This window comes from Pholcus phalangioides, unplaced genomic scaffold (genome assembly GCF_987345545.1).
Source record: "Pholcus phalangioides strain wild (caught in Gottingen) unplaced genomic scaffold, Ppha-v1.0 ptg000015l_1, whole genome shotgun sequence".
Classification (NCBI taxonomy): domain Eukaryota; kingdom Metazoa; phylum Arthropoda; class Arachnida; order Araneae; family Pholcidae; genus Pholcus; species Pholcus phalangioides.
Window position 1 is genome coordinate 34,720,020 of NW_028301608.1, and position 19,301 is coordinate 34,739,320.

The 19,301-nt window shown below is 36.8% G+C and overlaps 1 protein-coding gene across 1 annotated transcript in view; it reads right to left on the reverse strand.

Moving 5' to 3' along the window:
• LOC149075894 (uncharacterized) overlaps window positions 1-15,906 on the reverse strand; it is a 37,626-nt gene extending 21,720 nt beyond the window's left edge. Inside the window, exons 1-9 of the mRNA XM_089242158.1 lie at window positions 15,775-15,906; window positions 13,447-13,679; window positions 11,144-11,378; window positions 10,836-11,026; window positions 8,623-8,833; window positions 4,012-4,177; window positions 3,033-3,199; window positions 594-672; window positions 225-434 (exon numbers count right to left, since the gene is read on the reverse strand). Of these exons, the coding sequence (XP_089098284.1) occupies window positions 225-434; window positions 594-672; window positions 3,033-3,199; window positions 4,012-4,177; window positions 8,623-8,833; window positions 10,836-11,026; window positions 11,144-11,378; window positions 13,447-13,678 (1,491 nt within the window). The 5' untranslated portion in view covers window position 13,679; window positions 15,775-15,906. The remainder of the gene's footprint in view (window positions 1-224; window positions 435-593; window positions 673-3,032; window positions 3,200-4,011; window positions 4,178-8,622; window positions 8,834-10,835; window positions 11,027-11,143; window positions 11,379-13,446; window positions 13,680-15,774) is intronic.
• Between the last annotated feature and the right edge of the window lie 3,395 nt (window positions 15,907-19,301).

Genomic DNA, 19,301 nt, shown 5'->3' on the forward strand with positions numbered 1-19,301 from the left:
ATTCCTGCGTGACGGATTTTTTTTCTCTAAAACTACGAAAGAGAAATCTATTGCAATCATCCCCCCTCCCACAGCATATGAACAAGAAAACCTGTTTCTGAGACGTATCGCCAATACTTCGAATACATATCGTCAAAATTTGTTGCCAAAAGCCTATATGTTTAGGGGGTTATCAACTTAATTTTTAATAATAAGAAGTGGGAAATGGTGTGTCTTTTTTTTACCTTGGCGATCAGCGTGTACATCTCCATCTCGGCTAATCTTTTTCCCGGACACATTCTCGGTCCAAAGCTGAAAGGTATGTAGGCGAAAGAATCAGTCGACGAATATTTGTTTGGGCAATTTTTGAGCCATCTCTCCGGTATGAACTTGTCGGCGTCCAGGAAGTTCTCTTCCAGCACGCTGGTCACGTGGAAGTTTATGCTGACTTTAGTCTGAGCAGGACACGAAACCAAAAAAAATAATAATAATAATGAAATACAACTTTTGGTTAATGAAAAAAATTCGGTCAATGGTGTCAATACTAATTGTGTGATGATTTCACTTGGCTGAGAGCGGTTGTGTACTTTTTTGATTAATCATATAATACTCACATCCTTGGGTACACGGTAGCCGCTAAATACGAGGTCTTTTTCCAATGTCCTGACTGTTCCACCAGCAGTAGAAGTAATTCTGAAATTCAAAACGTAAAAATATACATTTTACTGCAGTTATTCTTCAGCTAAAGGCGAGGCAATGTTTTTTAATTGAGTTTTGTGATCGAGAGCTGAATATTCTGGCATGAGCTTCGGTGAGGGACCACCGAGCACAAATTTTTTCAAAACCGATGTAATTTTAACAAGTTTTCCACGTACGGAAACTAGCCCAAGTAATTACCGCTAGTGCAACCCTAATACAGCAAGGGCTTAATCAATACTCAACTCAATAAATAACAAATAAATAATACTCAACTGCTTAATCTTTAGGAGAGTACGGACCATGTCATTGGTTTAAAAACGTGCCGCGGACCACTTTAATGATCCGGGAGTGTACCGCATTTAAGTCATGTGGAAATGTGCCGCGGGGCTTATGAATTTGCTGCCAATGCTTGAGGGTGCAGTTCCCACATCGAGAATTAAATTAAACTAAAAGTTCTAAAAATTCTGTAATTGTCAAAATTTAATTGCTATTTATTATGAATAAAAATATAAAATGGTTGAGTTCATTCTATTTGCGTACAGTCTCTAAAATGGAAACCTTTGAGCCAATGAAAACTTGCCAACACAGTAATAAGTTGCCAAAACATAGTGATTTTATATGTTTAATACCTCTCACTCTCGAAAAATATTGCATTTAAAAATATAAAATTTTTTTAAATGACTTTTCAGAGTGGGATCTACATTAGAATTATTAGAACTTTTAACGCACGGGAAAACTGTATAACAAGTGAATTTCTTAGTTTATATATTTTTTATGTATAGATAGATAGATAGGACCGCTCACAACCCCGGACTGATGCAAAGCACCTTACTTCCGTTACCTCAAAAGAGGCAGAGTCGTGTCGGAAAAACTTGGCAAAGATTTATAGTAGTGGCTCCCCTTGCCCGTACTCGCAAGTATCGAATCACTCGCGTCGTTCTCCCCATGAAGACAGCCATCAAGTCGATAGTACAAGCCATTTAACTAAAATGGATAGCCTGTGTAGGGGGTGGGAAGATAATTTTTTATCCATTCTAATGGTACAAGCGGCCCTCGACTTTTGCACAATTCGCTATTTCACACATTTTAAAAATTCAATTTTTTAAAGATTTTTGTCGCTAATGAAAAAATTGTTCGCTTCCATGCAGCCGCTCACTCACACATTGCCTCCTTGAGTAGCAGACTTCTCGGAATCGTTGTGAGGTCACTAAGGTTTAGTCTTGTGTTAGAGCACCGTGTCTATGCGTTTTGTGTTTTGCCAATTTATTTGTTAATGTTTAAATATTTCGTCCTTATAAATTTATAAACATGAATGGGAAACGGAGCAACTGCAGTGTTGATACGAACAAAAAAAAATTAAGAACTCATAAACTTCATACGCTCGAGACAAAGATGGAAATAATTAGAGACGTTCTTAAAACGGTGAATGTTTTGCTTCAATCTGCCGTTCGTACGGCATAAACAGGTGTACGGTATGTTCAATTTTGAAAAGAAGAATGAAATGGAGGACTACGTTCAAAATTGTGGAAATATCTTCAAAGATTGTTTCCAAAAGATACGGAATAATGATGAATGAAGTGGAAAGATCTTTATCATCATGGATTGATGACCAACATCAAAACGATGTCCCTCTGTGAGTTTTTCAATTATTCAAACTAAGGTGCTTAGTTTGCATGAAGATTGAAAGACTAAATTAAAAGAAGATTCTAACACGGTGTTTCAAGCAAGTAATGGCTTGTTCAACAAATTTAAAATGAGGTATTCTTTACATAATATTAAATTCATTAGAGAATCGACTGATGCAGATAAAGATGCTGCAAAAGAATTTATTTCTTAATTGTCCAAAATTATTTTAAAAGAATAAATCTCAAGTACGTGGTGTGATTGAGAAAGATACAGCATGTTGATGAACACTTTATCAAGAAAAGAAAAAAAAAGGTGGTATTCAACTAAAAAAGTCATGACAAGTTTATAAAGAAAACACCAGAAAGCAATTGAACACGTCTCATTAACTTAATTATGTATGTTGTGCAATGAATAGTTTAAAATCCATGTACAATTTTGAGGTTTTTTTACATCCTCTACTTTCGAACATTCAACATCCGCACACATTTTCAGAACCAATTATGTGCGAAAGTCGAGGGCCCGGTTGTAATGCTTCTCATTGGACACGAAAAAGTAAATGTCAGCTTCGATTTCCCCCTTTGAGGCTAAAATAACAATAGGATACAGAAAATTCCTCTTTTGGTGATTTTCTACTCTGGGGGTTATCTCCATTTCATCCAATTATGATAACTTTAAAATACCGTATGTACTGTACTGTATATTAAATGGGTAAAAGGTATTTATTATACCTGAGGCTTTCCTTGAGACACGCTCGCAGGTAAGGCATCTTTTGAACTTTCTCGGCAGTTACTGGCTCTCCAAGCGGAAGGACGTTGTCGATTTCTTGCTGTAGCTTCAACTGAGCATCGGGATTCTCGGCAATATTTCTCAAGAAATTGGCGATACTCACCGAAGTCTGAAATGAATGATCGGAAAAAAACGAACCTATGTACCCACTGAAGCAAAGCGTCAAAATATTTCCATGCAAAACATTTAGTTATATCAGTACTCTTCAGTCCCCTCTTACAGAAAACAGTGAAAGTCGAAAACACGAGAGTTAACATGAAATAGTGATGTACAGGGTATCCCATGAAATAATAAATAGGTAAAAAATTCATATAAATTGAAGGAATTGGCAAATTTGAATGCGGTTTGCGAAAAAGGGTTTTCTTTTCGAAACCGAAAAAAACTATTTCGAATTTTTATCAGTAGAGGGCGCTGCACAAAAGGAAATCCCCAGACTTCTAGACTTGAACCTTTCTTCGCTCTCTTCCGTATCCAAAACGTTCCTAAAGCTTCAGCTGGTGATTCGTGGCTGAGGTTACTCCACCAACCGTGCTTTATCCACCAATGGTCAACATGGTGGTTCATCTCAATGAAAATCATATGTAGCCGCCAGTAATAGTAAAACTCAGAAATGTTAATTGTCACCCTGAAATTTGTAGGCGTCTGATTTTCATATTTCCATTGATTTGCGACGCCGTCTATCGATAAAAATGTGAACTAAATTCTTTTTCCGGCACCAAAAAAAACATCCTTCGTGAAAATAACTTTTTCGTAAGGCCCATTCAAATACCAATTCCTTCAGTTTTTTATGAATTTTTAAACTATTTAAACCCTTTACATGATAAAAAAAATTTAATAATTAATCAAACAACAGTGATTCCTCTGATTAATATATTTTTCACACACATCGACAAGCCCGTACAAAATTCATAAAATACTCACGGTATCAATAGCAGCTCCAATGGTATCATTAGAAAGCAAGATGGATTCTTCAAAACTATAATCTTTCATCCATTTTTCAACGATAGGCCTGCATTCATTTTCATCATTCTTTTCTGGTTGTTTCAACATTTCACTTAAAACTTCGTTTGCGACGAGTTTAATGTTCCTGAAAGAGAAATCCAACGTTAAACTACATTTTTATCATCTCAAATATGAGTGCGTGTTTATAGAGTGAGGTTCTCGAAAATCGTGGATACCTATTAAAAAAATTACCGATTTTTCAACTAATTTGTTAACTTTGGCATGATAATGGATTGCACAATAAAAAAAATGTAATACATAGGGGAAAGTGGAGACTAATGTGAAAACTTTAGTTTTTGATATTTTCAAAGTGGAAAAACAAATTCAAATTTTTTTTTTCACAGACAAACATACACATTTTTGTTATATGATAAAAATATTCAAAACGAAAATAATTTCAGTTGCTTTTGCAGCGGTTTTGATTGATTTACCAAGTATTTTACCCCATTGGACAAGAAAAATATACCCACGAAAAACTCGATAAACACAATGAAATATTATTTTAACATAATTTTTTAATTTTTATGTCTAAAGCTAAAGTGTATTGAAATGGAAGCTCTCCCTCGTTTCAGTTGTTGTTAAGCCATGGAGTAGCTTTGATGCCACTACCAAATATTCAAGTTCCTCTTCTTGCTTGGGAGAAAACGCTTTGTTAGGCACTAATCTCGGGGTAATGACAAATGTTGTTTTTTTTCTGCTTTTTTTTTTAACGTATATTTTTTGTAATCATATATACATTATACAGCGTGTTCTGTAAGTCCTAATTCGCCCCTCATCCCATCAACCATGAAATCACCCTGAACCAGTTTTGACATTGAAAATACAATGTGCCACAAAATACTTTACACAAATACAAATGCAACGCTACAACAGGCAAAATGCCCAACGAGATGGCTGAGAAAAAGATGCCCATAACAGATATTATCAAAGATTCTAATCAAAGGTTACAGAACGGGGGGGGGAGAGATCCGTATAAAAAAATATATATTTATATTTTTTTTTTGTGGCACTGTAGTTTCACTCTCAAAACTGGTACAGGGGGATTTCTGAACACATTTTGAGCATTTTTTAAATTGGAACCATACCTCTACGACGAATGGTTGATGAGATAAAGGACTTACAGGACACCTTATATTGTATACCCTAATTCAGGTGTGTCAAACTCGCTACGCCCTAATTGACATGCGTTAAGCAGCACGACCAAGGGCTATCAAGAGAAGGGGCTCCCCCAAAAATGAGATCTTTTTGAAATCTTCTAGTATTAACCACGTGGGGCCTCAGAAAAATCACTTTGCCCGGAGACCCACAATGCTCTTAAGACGGCCCTGATTGGCGGCCTGTGACATACCAACAAGATCTAAAAAACATTTAATCAAAAAATAAAATTCAAATATCTTTTTTTATAAAAATTATAAAGAATTTACAAATCCAAATGAATCGGCAGTGAGAGCCACTACATATTCGCGAACAATTTCAAGCATTGCAACGGTTCCTTGGTTAAGGAATGGGTGATAAATGCTACAGAAAATGTCTGTCTTAAATATGTTTAACCCTTTGTTATTTTGACGGTACTTTAAAGTACCAGGTTAGGTAATTTGTTTTAATGTAACTAATTGTATCAAAAACATTTTTTGTCTTTAATTGCAACTAAAATGACAAAATAATATAGTAATAATAACTACCAAATAATAAAATAAATAGATAACTATATTTATTTTTTATTATCCATCACATTTATATACTTTTATTTTAATTTATTATAATTTTCTTCTTATTCTACTATTCACAATGTCGGATATAAATGAGTAAGCATTTCATGCTATTTTTTATACCGAGACGTATTGTGGCCGAAAGAATAACAGAAATTGGTGATAGTTTCAACGAAATTTCGGGTGTTCAAAACGTGGCTCAAATGACTCTCGTTTCTTCAAGCTTGGGCTGGCAATATGAACATCACTGAAGAATTTGAAATTAGAAATCTTTTTTATTCACAAAACCACAAAAGGAGTATATATTTCAAACGTCGTGGCAAAATGTATCTAATTATACACTAAGCAAAAATATTAATTTCCTTTCAACAAACTCGTAGCAGTGGGAAAGAGGGGTAAGTCAGCAATGGCTGACAAAAATATAAATTTTGCTTCAAGACTTACGGCAAAATTGAAGAAAATGCATTCAGAAAATTCTTGAACTGCAATATTTCACCATTTACCATCGGATCCTTTGCTGCAAAGGGTTGGAAATAAGAAGCAGCATTCGCAAGACTATCACGAACACTACGAACTGCATATGATCTAGAGGTTTTGAACAGCGGTTATTCTCAATTTCTTAAAGACTTGGAAAGTGAATTCGACGGGCTGCCTCATTACAAACATATATGTGGGTTGTGTTATCATAAAATTCTCAAAAAAAAACCTTTTGTTTCTATTTTTAAACGAGGTAAAACTATTTTTAGAAATGAAAGCTGTTTTGTTTCATAATAAAACACGGGTGCTAACTATTTAGCGTTCTTAACTGATATTATAGAATTTATATTATAGAATATTTGAATGACTTAAGTGTCCAATTTCAATGGAAAGATCAGCTAATAACACATATTTTTTATGCAATGGCAAGTTTTATGTGTAAATTGGATCTGCATAAAAGACATTCAGAAGCGAATATTTTCAATTATTTTTATATGTATATCGACGTTGATCAATAAAAATCTTGGTTGACAGATAGGCAGAATTAATTTTATGATTTATTTATAATTCTTCTTTAAATTCTTTTCGATTCCAATTGAACAGTTTTATTAAATGTTTTTAATTAATTGTAAATTATCAATTAAAAAGTTTCATTTACCATCCAACAAAATTTCAATTTCTAATTAACATATATTTTATTACTAATTTTTAATATTTGACGGCCCAATTGAGAGGTAATTTTGAAGCAAATGGCCTAGTGCCCAATTTAATTTGACACCCCTGGACTAACTTGTTGAAAATCTAAAAACTAATGCATCAGATATATATAAACCAGAAACACCTTCTCTGAATTATTACTTTATATCCCAATAAAACCCCATTTTCCTTGTCCCATTAGACCATGGTTTACCACCATTAGACCAACCGGAGAGTCCGTAAGAACATATTAGGGGGGGGGGGTCTGTGAGCTTGATTGAGATAAAATTCAACTAAATACATTTTTTCGTGCACTGAACGAAATTAAGTGCATTCATAATTTCATCAAGGAACCGACACGTATATAGTTAGATGAAACTGCAGACATCTTTCAATATTGCCGGCTTCTTGTTTTTACTCGCTATGTGCAGCCATCAAAGAAGAATTCTTATTTTGTGAGCATCTTCAGAAAACTACGAAAGATATCGATATTTTCGATATGATGGAAACATTTTTTCCCCAGACAAAATTTTGATCAGAAAGAGAAACTTCATTCGATTTGCATTGATGGAGTTCCTGCGATTTTTGGTAATACATTTGGTTTTGTTCCTCAAGTCATTGTCACTCATTGCTTTTTGCGCAGATATGCACTGGCAACAAAGACACTTCCATCAACTCTGAAAGAAATTTTGTCAATAACCATAAAAGTTGTTAACTTTATCAGAAGCAGGTCTTTGAATCATTGAATTTTTAAAAGATTTTGTTTATGTTAAAAAAAAAAATAGCGATATAGCAGGAAAGTGTTTAAAATACACATATAACGGGGATTTAATTTTATTCTATAGCTCGCACACACACATTTTCGGTTCTTCCTGAAACACACATCTGGTCTTCACGAAAGTTAATCCAAGAACTGTCGCCACTGATTTTCATTAATAAACAAATTTTGATTATGACAATATGTCCAACTTTTGTAGTGTATGATGCAGGCCTCAAACAAGGTTTCTGTGTATTTCAAATGTGGCGAAGAAAAAACACATACTCGTTATATGACTGTTTCGCAGTTTTTATTTTACTATATTTTATATTTAAAAGTGCTTTTCAGAGAGGGGTCCGTTGTCTTCACTCTACTGACACAAGGGGTCCGTGGAGCAAAAAAGGTTAAGAACCCCTGAAAGTTTATATTTTTGAAACCTAAACATCACGTTTATCACAAGAAAATTCAACTGAGATTTATGAAAAATGCAATGTTTAAAATCAACAATCATTAGTTCATTAACAATCATTAGAAGGTATAGCATACCTTCACCAATTGTAAAAAAAAATTAGTATTTCAAAATCATTCAAACAAAAAAATCAAACTCACATTTTAGGGTGGAAAACTGATTCTCGCCTTCGTTGGGTTTTTTCCCCCTCTAATAATCATGAATGATTCATTTCTTGTGACAGCAACTTGATTGTTGCCATTCAGATGTGAAAGAAATATTTGAAGGAGGAAAAAAAAAACAAATACTGAAATTTGAATTTGTCCCATTAGACCCCATTTTCCCCGACATATCTAAAAGCTCTGTTCTTTTGAACGTTAATTCTGTTCAAGCCCAGTACCCTTTCATTAACTGTATGAAACTGATTAGGTCCATACACTTACTCGTAAGCCATGTTATGAGCCTTGGCGAGCTTTGTGTAAGTAGGTGAAAGCCAAGGTATCTTTTTCCATAGCTGTAAAACACTAGCTTCTGTTTGTCCTGAATATTTGAAAAAGTTGTTGATGTTTTCCACGTATTCTTCCAGAAATGGACTCTCACTTATGGCTTCATTCATAGATCCTTTCGTTCGTCCGAACATGACGTACATTATAGCTATATGGGGAAAAATGGTAATTTATAAAACACATTGTTTTTTTAAATGACTTTTTAAATTAAGGAAAATTTTTCTGTTTACAATAAATTTCGCAAAATTCATAACACAGTATGAACTTCTGTAAGGAAAACCAAGAGGAGACGATACGTGAAGGAAAAAAGTCGCGAGATCTCACACTCATTTCATGCGCTGACACGTGTTAGCATTAGTCCTGCGTACATTAAGATGCATAACGATAGATGGAAGCATTAATCCCATTAAATTTTTTCTTTTTCAAAATACTTTTTTTTTTTTTTTTTTTTTTTTTAACCGAGCACTACTCAGGTCTATCGCCATAGGCAATTTTCTACCTAGTGAGTTGTGCCGGAAGTGTAAGTGTGTGTACCTAACAGTCTGAGTGCGTATCTAGTGTTGTGTATGATTTTTCAGTGCTGCCATCTATATCTCAGAAGTGAAGTGAGTGATGTGTAGTGACTGAATATTTGTACTGTTTGTAGGTCTGTTGCTCTCTGTGGCGAGACTTTTTAACGGGGAGATCGGCTCGCATTTGCGCCTCGAAGTTGGGAACCACAGAAAACCAACTTCAGCCGACCACCACTGTGGCGACGGTGGGGCTCGAACCCAGGTCCCCGCGATGCGAGTCCGTCACTATGACCACTCGACCACCACAGCGGCTTTTCAAAATACTGTATACTGTATACCTCAGATAACGAACGCCTCAATTTAAGATTTTTCGGCTGACGAAGATTTTTTTCGACGTTTTGCTGCCTCGGCTCACGAACATTTTAGTTTATATGGATGCATGAGCTAACATAAAACAGCTGCCTTGTGAACTGAATTTTCATCTCAATCAAAATTAATCCAATTAATAATTGTCATTCGAGCTACACTAATTTATTTGCAGCTCGGAATCCCTTCCCAGATACTCCTCCCTTTCTCTTTCAGAAAGATTTTGAACCACTGATCTAATGTACAGTATATATGTATATATATATGAATTGACATCATCATCATCATCGTGCCCCGCCCCCCCCCCAGACTTCCAAGTCCATCTCCGCCTATGATTTCTATGCATACGGTAAGACTCTCAATAGGAAACTGAACAGTCTGGACTTATCTTTTCCATCTGCAATATGTGTGCGAGAGAAATAAGCTGAGAGACTACATCACTCATTTGGGTGAGTAAGGGGCACACCTCCTTATCCATTTTTTTCTTCACCGTCTCTCACGAATCCAACTTCATAGTGTACATAGTGTAAAATGGAAAGTTGTTCAGTTTTTCATCTTCCTTTTAAACTGTCCTTCATCCCGATGTGAAGTTGTTTATCTCAGCCTTCGGTCAATATTTTTCTTTTTTACGTTGCTTCTTAGTTTTTATGAAATTTATTTCGAAATTTCGGGCAGTTCCTAGAACGAATTAAACAATTTCCCATAGAATTCTATGGGAAATTGCGTTTCAGCTTACGAAGATTTCGGCTAACGAATGTTACGGAACGAAGAATTATCGGCTTTTTGATTGAATTAACGAACACCTCGGCTTATGAATTTTTCGAATAATGATGATTTTTTCGTGATTTTTTTGCCTCGGCTAACAGATACGAATTCAGCTAACGAACATTTTCGTTGATATGGATGCACGTCGGGAATGCTTCGATATCATCCTGAGATGGGAAGCACGGTGTGCCCGGTCCTTCAATGTTCAATGTGTGCCTAGTGTAAAATAAAAGAATCTTCAGTATCTCATCTTCCTGTAAATTTTTATTTATTCAATTTTGAATCTGTTCATTTTAACCTTCGGTCAGTCTCTGCCTTTTTTTTATAGCGCTCCTTGATGTTTTAAAAAACTTGTCTTCAAATTTTGGGCCGTACCTGGAACGAATTCAACGATTTACCATAGACCTGTGGGAAATCACGTTCGGGATAACGAAGATTTCGGCCAACAAGCGTGATTCTGGAACGTTCGTTAGCCAAGGTATCACTGTGCAGTATAGGACTACTTACAGTCGACAGACCACTTGAAAATTTCGTCCATCAGCCGAGGAACGTGATGATTATCGTCTCTCAACCGTTTTATTCGCTCGATCAGACTATCGGCAACGACGTTCACTTGCGGGTAGTATCGCTGGATGAATCGCGGATTCATCAGAAATTTCTGTATCGGGTGCCGATACTTGTACCACACTTCTCCATTCCTGAAAAATATACGACTTCGTTATTCTCACCATACTCTACTGATCTACTTTTTTTCGCCTTCTCTCCAATTGGTTAATCTGTGCATGATGCAAGTCACAACACAAATATATACTTACCCTGGAGCCAATCCAACAGTTTTAAATTCCGGATTTCTTTTCCTGACTTCACCGATTCCAACGAAGAAGTCTCGTCGTGGATGTTTTGTTTCGTTGCGGAACAGCGTTTCTATGTCTCTCTGGTCGAATAGGTGTACCACGCAGTACCCTGGGACGATAGGCTCTTTGACAATCGGACCGTATGTCAAGTACTTCTTCATTTGTGCCTCGTGGAATTTTGTTGGAGAATACTCTCCTACGATGAAAAGAATTACAGCTGTTATAATGTTCAGGGAAAGGAAAATTATTAATTGACCACTATCTACAGCAGGCATCTTCAACCCGTTGCTCGCGAACACCACGTTGCTCCCTGAAGCTCCCAGAGTGCTCGATGCTCGGGCCCGATTTCGTGCTCGCGAGCACTTGATCACCTTCCCGATTAAACACCTTGTACATATTCAAGGATTGAAATCATCCTGATATCATGCATTCGTATTTCATACTTGCCATAAGAGTGCTCTTCTTTTGATGATGAGTACAGGCAGTGCTCGCGACTGGAAATAGGTTGAAGACGTCTGAGCTACGGGGTATCCATGATTGAAGTTGGCGTGTTCTGAGCTCCTTAACTACCCATTAGAAAACTATGAAACTTTTTTTGGAACGTCTTAATGGGGAGAATTTCTGAAGCCCCCTCCAAAGGCCGGAAATCTGTGCCTAGGTTCATAGTCATAATCATTTTTAGTTACTAAATCGCCATGTATGTAAGAGTTTCACCAGCAAAGCACGTTCACACAACGCCGCACTTCTTATTGCAGAAATCGGAATGGAAATGGTTCGGAGATGTTTAGATATCTTGACACGAAGCTTGAACCGTTTGGTCGTATGTTTGCAAGAGACTGGCAGGTGCACTATACTTTGCTTAGAAAACGCTTTTCTATGCAACTTTTTTATATATAATGTCCACCTGATTTGTTTTTCGCTCTCAATTTATTTTCCATCCGTTTGTTGAGACATTCCCAAATTTCACAGGTTTCTGATGGTCTCGGTCGATTGTCTTCAAAATGGAAGTGCGTGTTTTAATTTTCAATATATTTTCCCAACGGGTGGATACCCCTCAAGATAAGGAGCTTACGTGTGATTCCTGGAAATCAAGGTGAGGGCAAATAACCTATCTCTGAACGTGGGGATAATGAACCTACATCCTAGTAATGAATCTGAAATCTGAAGAATAGTTAAAGCTGCACACAGCTCAGACCACGTCAATATCAATTACAAATACCCTTTTAAATAATTTTATACATTGTTTCAATAAAACTTTTTATCATGTTAGCATTAAAGTAATATTGATCAAGTACTTTCAACTACTACTACTACTACTAAACAACACATGAACCTCGTTTATATTCCCCTGCGGAACCTCTAACGAATTGGTACATGCGGTAATGTGTGTGTACGTGTAGTGAAACATGACGTAAAGTTTGTTTCTGTGTAATGCTTGTTATGTGTAGTGCTGCCATCTGCCACCAGTTTTTCTAAATACGAGTGAAGTGTAATGACTGAATAATTAATCGTTGTAGGCCTGTTGCTCTCTGTGGCGAGTCTTTTTAATGGGGAGATCGGCTCGCATTTGCGCCTCGAAGTTGGGAACCACAGGAAACCAACTTCAGCCGACCACCACTATGGCGACGGTGGGGTTCGAACCCGGATTCTCGCGATGCGAGTCCGTCATTATGACCACTCGACCGCCACAGCGGCACTTTCAACTACTAGTCGAAATTTCTCGCATCCAAATTAAAATAATTGCCTGAATATAAGCACGAAATATGCAGGGGTGCACAGGTAACAGGGCGTATGGCACTTTACTGGTGAAGACATGTATCCAATTAGAAAAAATATCCAAATAAAGTGTAGTACTCATATATGTCATTCATGTTGAAAGGGGTTGTATAGTTGTTGTTTTAAAATAAAAAAAAATTAGCTTTTTATACAGTCCCCGTGTATCCGAAAACCCAATTAAAGAATTGTTGCCCTGTCTTTCTCTTCATTCCAACTAAAAAAAATTGCATGTTTCTAAGTGCAACATTCACTGAGATATTCGAATTAGAAAAACGAAGGAAAGTTGGTCAAAAAGCAGTGTTAAATACGGATAAACCGAATATATTAAAAATGAAAAATAATTGTTAATATTTTTTTTTTAAATTAAAATATCGGAAGAAGATGCCAATTTTGAATGAGCCCCGAAACTTGGTAGACCCTGGACACGTTTGATTTGCCTCATGCGAGAAATAGGCCCCGTTCAAAGTGAGCATTCCATGATTACTTACCAATGACAGGAAAATACCGAAACATATTTCCAATGAGTGGCAAAGGTTTTGGGCCAGGTATGTCTTCGAACGGCTTCACTCTATCCGAGGACCTGACAACTGGACAGGATGACTCCAAAAACATGTATCGTGAAGGTGAAGATATGGCCATCGTAACACTATCTCGGAAAAGTCTTTTCACCGCACCATTTTTGGTGCAACAGGATTCCACGAGACAGCTTGAGACATTCATTCTTAATAGAAGGAAAAAGAAATCTGTGATGCTTCAATTTGTCACATAACTTTTTTTTTATACAATTAATAATCTAAAACGAACACATCGTTAACCTTTTACCGGTCGAATTAATATTTGAATCGATTTTCTCAATTTTATTCTTTGTTACTTCCATAAGATTCACGAAAAGAAATTTCCTATGTTTTCTGTGAATTCGCTCATGTCCATAGAAACAACATTAAAATTAAATCTTATTCTTCCTTAAAATTAGGTTATTTAAAAATTTTTGAATTTATGGCGTAAGTTCTGAAATGAATGAAATTTTTATTTTGTCAATTAAATTTGGAATCTGATACGTTCACGATCAGAAAACAAAATCAAGTGCTTTCATGTAAGAAAAATATATTTTTAAAATTAATTAAACCGGTATTCTCTCCCAATTGGGAACATTGGACCGTTAAAAGGTTAACTAAGTTAGGCAAGAAAATGGTGACCATGAAGAATTAGTCAATGACAAGTTGACATTTTGGTAAAAAAAATGGAATTTTTACCGACACATATTTCATCAGAAAGGGAGAGAATTCTCATTCCTCTCTTTAAAGAGCAACGGTGCTCAACCTTTAGTAGAGTGAGGGCCACTTCATTCATTTGGAAACGCGTCGCGGTCCACTAGAGTGATCTGGAACATAGCCGTGGGTTACTCCAGTAATCTGTAGATATGCCGCGGATCATTTACGTGACCTGTAAAAGCGCCGCGATCATTTAAATGGCCTGCAAATATGCCGCGGGCTTTGTGAACTATAAGTGTGCCGCAAATCGAATTGAGTGATCTGTAAATGTGCCACAAGTCACCCAATGATCTGTAAATGTACCGCGAGTCACTCAATGATCTGTTAACATGCCGTGGGCTAAGAAATCTGGGAATGAACCTTGGGTCACTTGAGTGATCTGTGAGTGTGTCACACTGCACCGTGAGTCACTTAAGTGATCTGGAACTGTGCCGCATGAGCGTGTTACTTAAGTGAACTGCCTTTAAATATACCTTGAGTGACTTAAGTGATCTGTAAATATGTCGTGTGTGTCCCTTAAGTTACTTGACGTAGTTAAATTTTACAAAAAAGAGGTCTGAGATCGCGGGGCCACATTAGATGACTCAGAACGCCATAGGTTGAGTAAGTATGTATACTCAACCTATGGCCCTGATGAGTCATCTGATGTGTTCCGTGACTTCAAACTTAATGTTGGAAAAATTAACTGAGCGGCACATTTACAGATTACTTAAGTGACCCACGGTGCAGTTCCACATTTTTTGAGTGGCCCGTGACATACTCACAGAACACTCAAGTGATCCACGGCACATTTACAAATCAGTCAAGCAGCCCGTGGCACATTTACAGAGCACTTAATGACCTACGGTGCAGTTCCACATCACTCACGTGGCCTGCGGCACATTCCCAGATCACGTGATTGATATGTGGAATATTACGGATCACTTGAATCACTTAATCCCCAGTTCCAGAACAAGTGGCCCGCGGCACATTCCCAGATCACGCAAGTGACCCGTGATATACATCCCCAGGTTTCTTATCCCGCGGCATATTAACAAATCATTGAGTGACTCACTGTAGATTACTTAATTGACCCGCAACACGTTTTCAAATCAATCGAGGGGTCCAAACTGTCCTATAGCTTGAAAACCCTTGCTTTGAAAGATTTAGAAACTTTAATTAAAACTTAAAAATCTTAGAAACACTGTACTGTATAAGTTTTACACATGTATATGTTATGGGCCATGGTCCCCACATCTCGGAGCAGGACCCCCAGGCTGGGACCATCGACGAGTCCCTGACCAGACTTTTCACGGGCCCTTTTACGGTAAATTTATAGCGCGGAGAAACAAAAAAGAAATGGCTAGAATCGTCCCGCGCCCTGACCACCCCCCCCCCTTGTGGGGAGGGCTATGGTCATTTCTAATATCCGAAATCTGGCCAGCTCTCGAAGGGGAACAGCCCAAATTTCGAACATTAGTCGAAACATATTTCTACAATATAAGGATTCACGCTTCGTAATTGCGTAGTAAATTAGAGAAGCTATATAATTGCAAAAACACTTACCTATCATAAAAAGAACCGAACGCTGACAGTGGTCGTGAACGTCTAAGTGAGTTTGTTCAATAAGACTTATCGATTGGAAGGACCCCTTAACCAATTCAGGAATATGGTTTCAGTATCCACAAGTACTCACTACTTCATACGATATTATAATACATCAATAACTTTTTTTTTTCAACGACAAGCTGAGCGAATGTCAGAAACTGTACTAAATGACCCCTCCCCCCCCAACACGAATATATACGAGTGTTTCAGCAATGTTTTTTTACAGAAAAACGGTAAAACGGTAATTTTCGAGAATGTCGTATTATATATTGCTGATTATCCATCTAAAAACCCATTAAGTAAAGGAAAAAAACTTTTCTTGATCGCAATAATATTTGAATGAACGTTATATCCAAAAATGCCTGAATGGACCAGGGATTTTAAATTTCTCCGTGAAGCTTCTTCAATTGAAGCGGGAAACCATTAAAAAAACAAAAGAAAATGTTCGAGGAAAAAGTCCATCACGGGACAGTCAAATGGTATCTTTCATATTCGGCGATAGTATTTTTTATTGTGATTTCGAGTAATGAAAGCATAATATTGATAATCATAAGCAATAATAACAAATTTTCACACAATTATCATTTAGTTTTCGTGCTTTCGACATTATGTATGAGCAATTTTTTTTTTTTTTTTTTGAACAAATGGACTTTTTCCACGTTAAAAAAAACGTGACGGTATCTCATATATCCGTATCCATCAGTCAATTGTCTCGAACTTTATTTTTCAAATGTTCCGAGATCGTGAATAACTATAGTTGAAGGGGGAGATAAACAACCCGGTGTCAATTTGTGACAGACAGTCCGTGAATCGCAATAAGCGATAAGCATCACAGAAACGATATATGTTGGCGAAAAAAAACATTCACGCTATAGATATGCATATAAATGACGCGACTGTGTAGATTGGTAAAAAAATTGACCAATTTTTGTTTTTTTCAAGGTTACGTAAATTGGGTGATGCATGACTAAAAAGTAATTTCAATACATCTGGATGTTTTATCCTTATTCTGAAAGTTTTTATCCTTTCTTTCAAGGTGCGACAGTCCCGTGATGTTGCAACCCCTAAGCTCAAGATATACACATCCCTATCCCGTTTTTGTTTTTTTCTACTATTTTATATTTTTTCACCAACTTAAATTAGATTAAGGAAGGGGAAGGAAGAGAGATTCGTACACTATTTCTCTTTCCCCTCGTTTCCGTAATGTTGCAAAGTATTCCACACTGGGCAACTTTCTGCGGCTAAAGAAAGCTGAAAAACGAGTTTTAAATCCCAGGTCAGAAGATCCTGGACTAAGGTCACAGTCCCCGTTGCGATGTGTTAATGAGAGCAGAATTTTTAAAAAATGACGTTCTTTCCGGATGAACAAGAACTTCATGTTGATGTAGTAAAGCCTCGACACCGAGCAGCCGTCAGGGGTGCAATACAGGTGCGGTCGCACCGGCTCCCGCGTTTTGGGAGGCTTCGCACTTACGGTAATAATAATTTCTTTCATACATTCAATATTTCCATCAATTCTGGAATTATATTTCTCATAAGTTATGAATTTTCATCCATTCTGAATTTTAATCAATCCTGGAATTCTAAATTTTCATCAGTTCTGGAATTCTGCAATTATTTCTTTCATCAATTCTGCAATTATTTCTTTCATCAATTCTGCAATTATTTCTTCAATTATGGAATTATGAATTTTCATCAATTCTGCAATTATTTCTTCAATTATGGAATTATGAATTTTCATCAATTCTGCAATTATTTCTTCAATTATGGAATTATGAATTTTCATAAATTCTTGAAACTGCTTTTTTTCATTTGTTCTGAATTTTTTATTAATTTTAGAAGTATATATACTTGTATTTATTCTAATTTCCATAGGTGATTATATATACTCGTATATGGCGTTATTTCTTTCACTTTTTTCCAATTTCCATGAGCGCTCTCTCTAGAATTACTTTTTTCATTTATTCTGAATTTTCATGTGTGCGGGTGATGTCATTATCTGTCAATCGTTTTTCTTATTTTCCATTCATCGATTCCGAGCATGGGCGGAGATACGGGAGGGAGCATTACCCCTCCAGCGTCAAAAGCGAAATCAACTGATCTAATGAATATGTGAATTGACGTCATCATCATCATCATCGTGCCGCCCCCTCCCCAAGACTTTCAAGTCTATCTCCACCTATGATTCCGAGTTCTTATGTTTTCTGACAACTTCTTTCATTATGTCTAAATTTTAATTGGTTTTGGAATTATTTCTTTCATCAATTTAAAATTTTCTTCAGTTCAAAATGTGTGTGTTTTTTTTTGTGAATTTACAATTAATTGCGTCTATATTTTTCGTATGAATATTTTTTCAGCATTCCTGTATATTTTATAATAATATATCAATTTTCGGATGCCAATTCCCCTCTCCCACAGAATATATGTAATCAGGGCCAAGGGGGCCCCAAAATTATTACGCTTCTCGCCCCGCTATTATTTTCACATCGGTCCCCGCGTTTGTCAATGGCAGCCTGCCTCCACACACACTTGTTTAAAATTTTTATTTTGTAGGAAATCTCGGGTTAATGCTAATTTAATGTCAGGGTGAAATGCTGTTTAAAGTCGGAAAGATTGAAGTTATTGAAAAATTGGATAATGCATTTTGCGCTGCAAGCAGATACCCCAACATAATACCTGATACTCTAATTAACCAGAAATTACCCATAACGACTTTGCTGCCTTGCCCTCAGTCCGACCCCAGAGGCCCTACTTTGTCTCCTTAGAAAATGTAAACAATTTGTCTCTAGATCATCCACCCCCTTCTACAGAATTTTTTTCTCCAGCGCCCTCAACGCAATCTAACCCATAGAATCCTATGCTAGACTAGTAGTTTCTACCGCCCCCTGGAACATTCCATCGCCCACGTTGGGAATCACTAGTCTAGATAGACGTGGGCCACGGTAGACCTTGTCCCGACTGTTGAACGCAGATATATAAATCTCAAGTACAAACCCTCTGCTCAACAGGATTGGAAGAAGATGAATCGAATTGTGTATAACGAAATGAAATATTTGAAGTAAAAAATCAGTGATTTCCTCGACTCCCCTCCACCTGTTCAACTCGGAGGTCCTGGACCCGGGCCTGTTGGGTCACTAAGATGTCACTGCTTGAGAACGATCAAGAGTCAGTAGACCCACAGGTCCTATCTCTTTTCATCAGAAATATCATACAAGCACCTTGAATTGTACATATTCCTCTGGGGAATTTTGAATGAATTAATACATGCTGAAAGGTATGTTCTAAGTGAATTTGTTGTCGGAATCACGAACGTTTCTTGTTCTGGTGGTGCTGCTATTTGTCTTGCATATTTTGAAGTGAAAATGGCAGGTACCTGAATTTTCGTGTTAGAAACCTGCCTGTTCTCATACCATGCATGTGCTGAGTGTGTGAGCCAAACGCACATGGCAGAGCAGTTTCAATTTGAAAGCATAGCATGATATGTT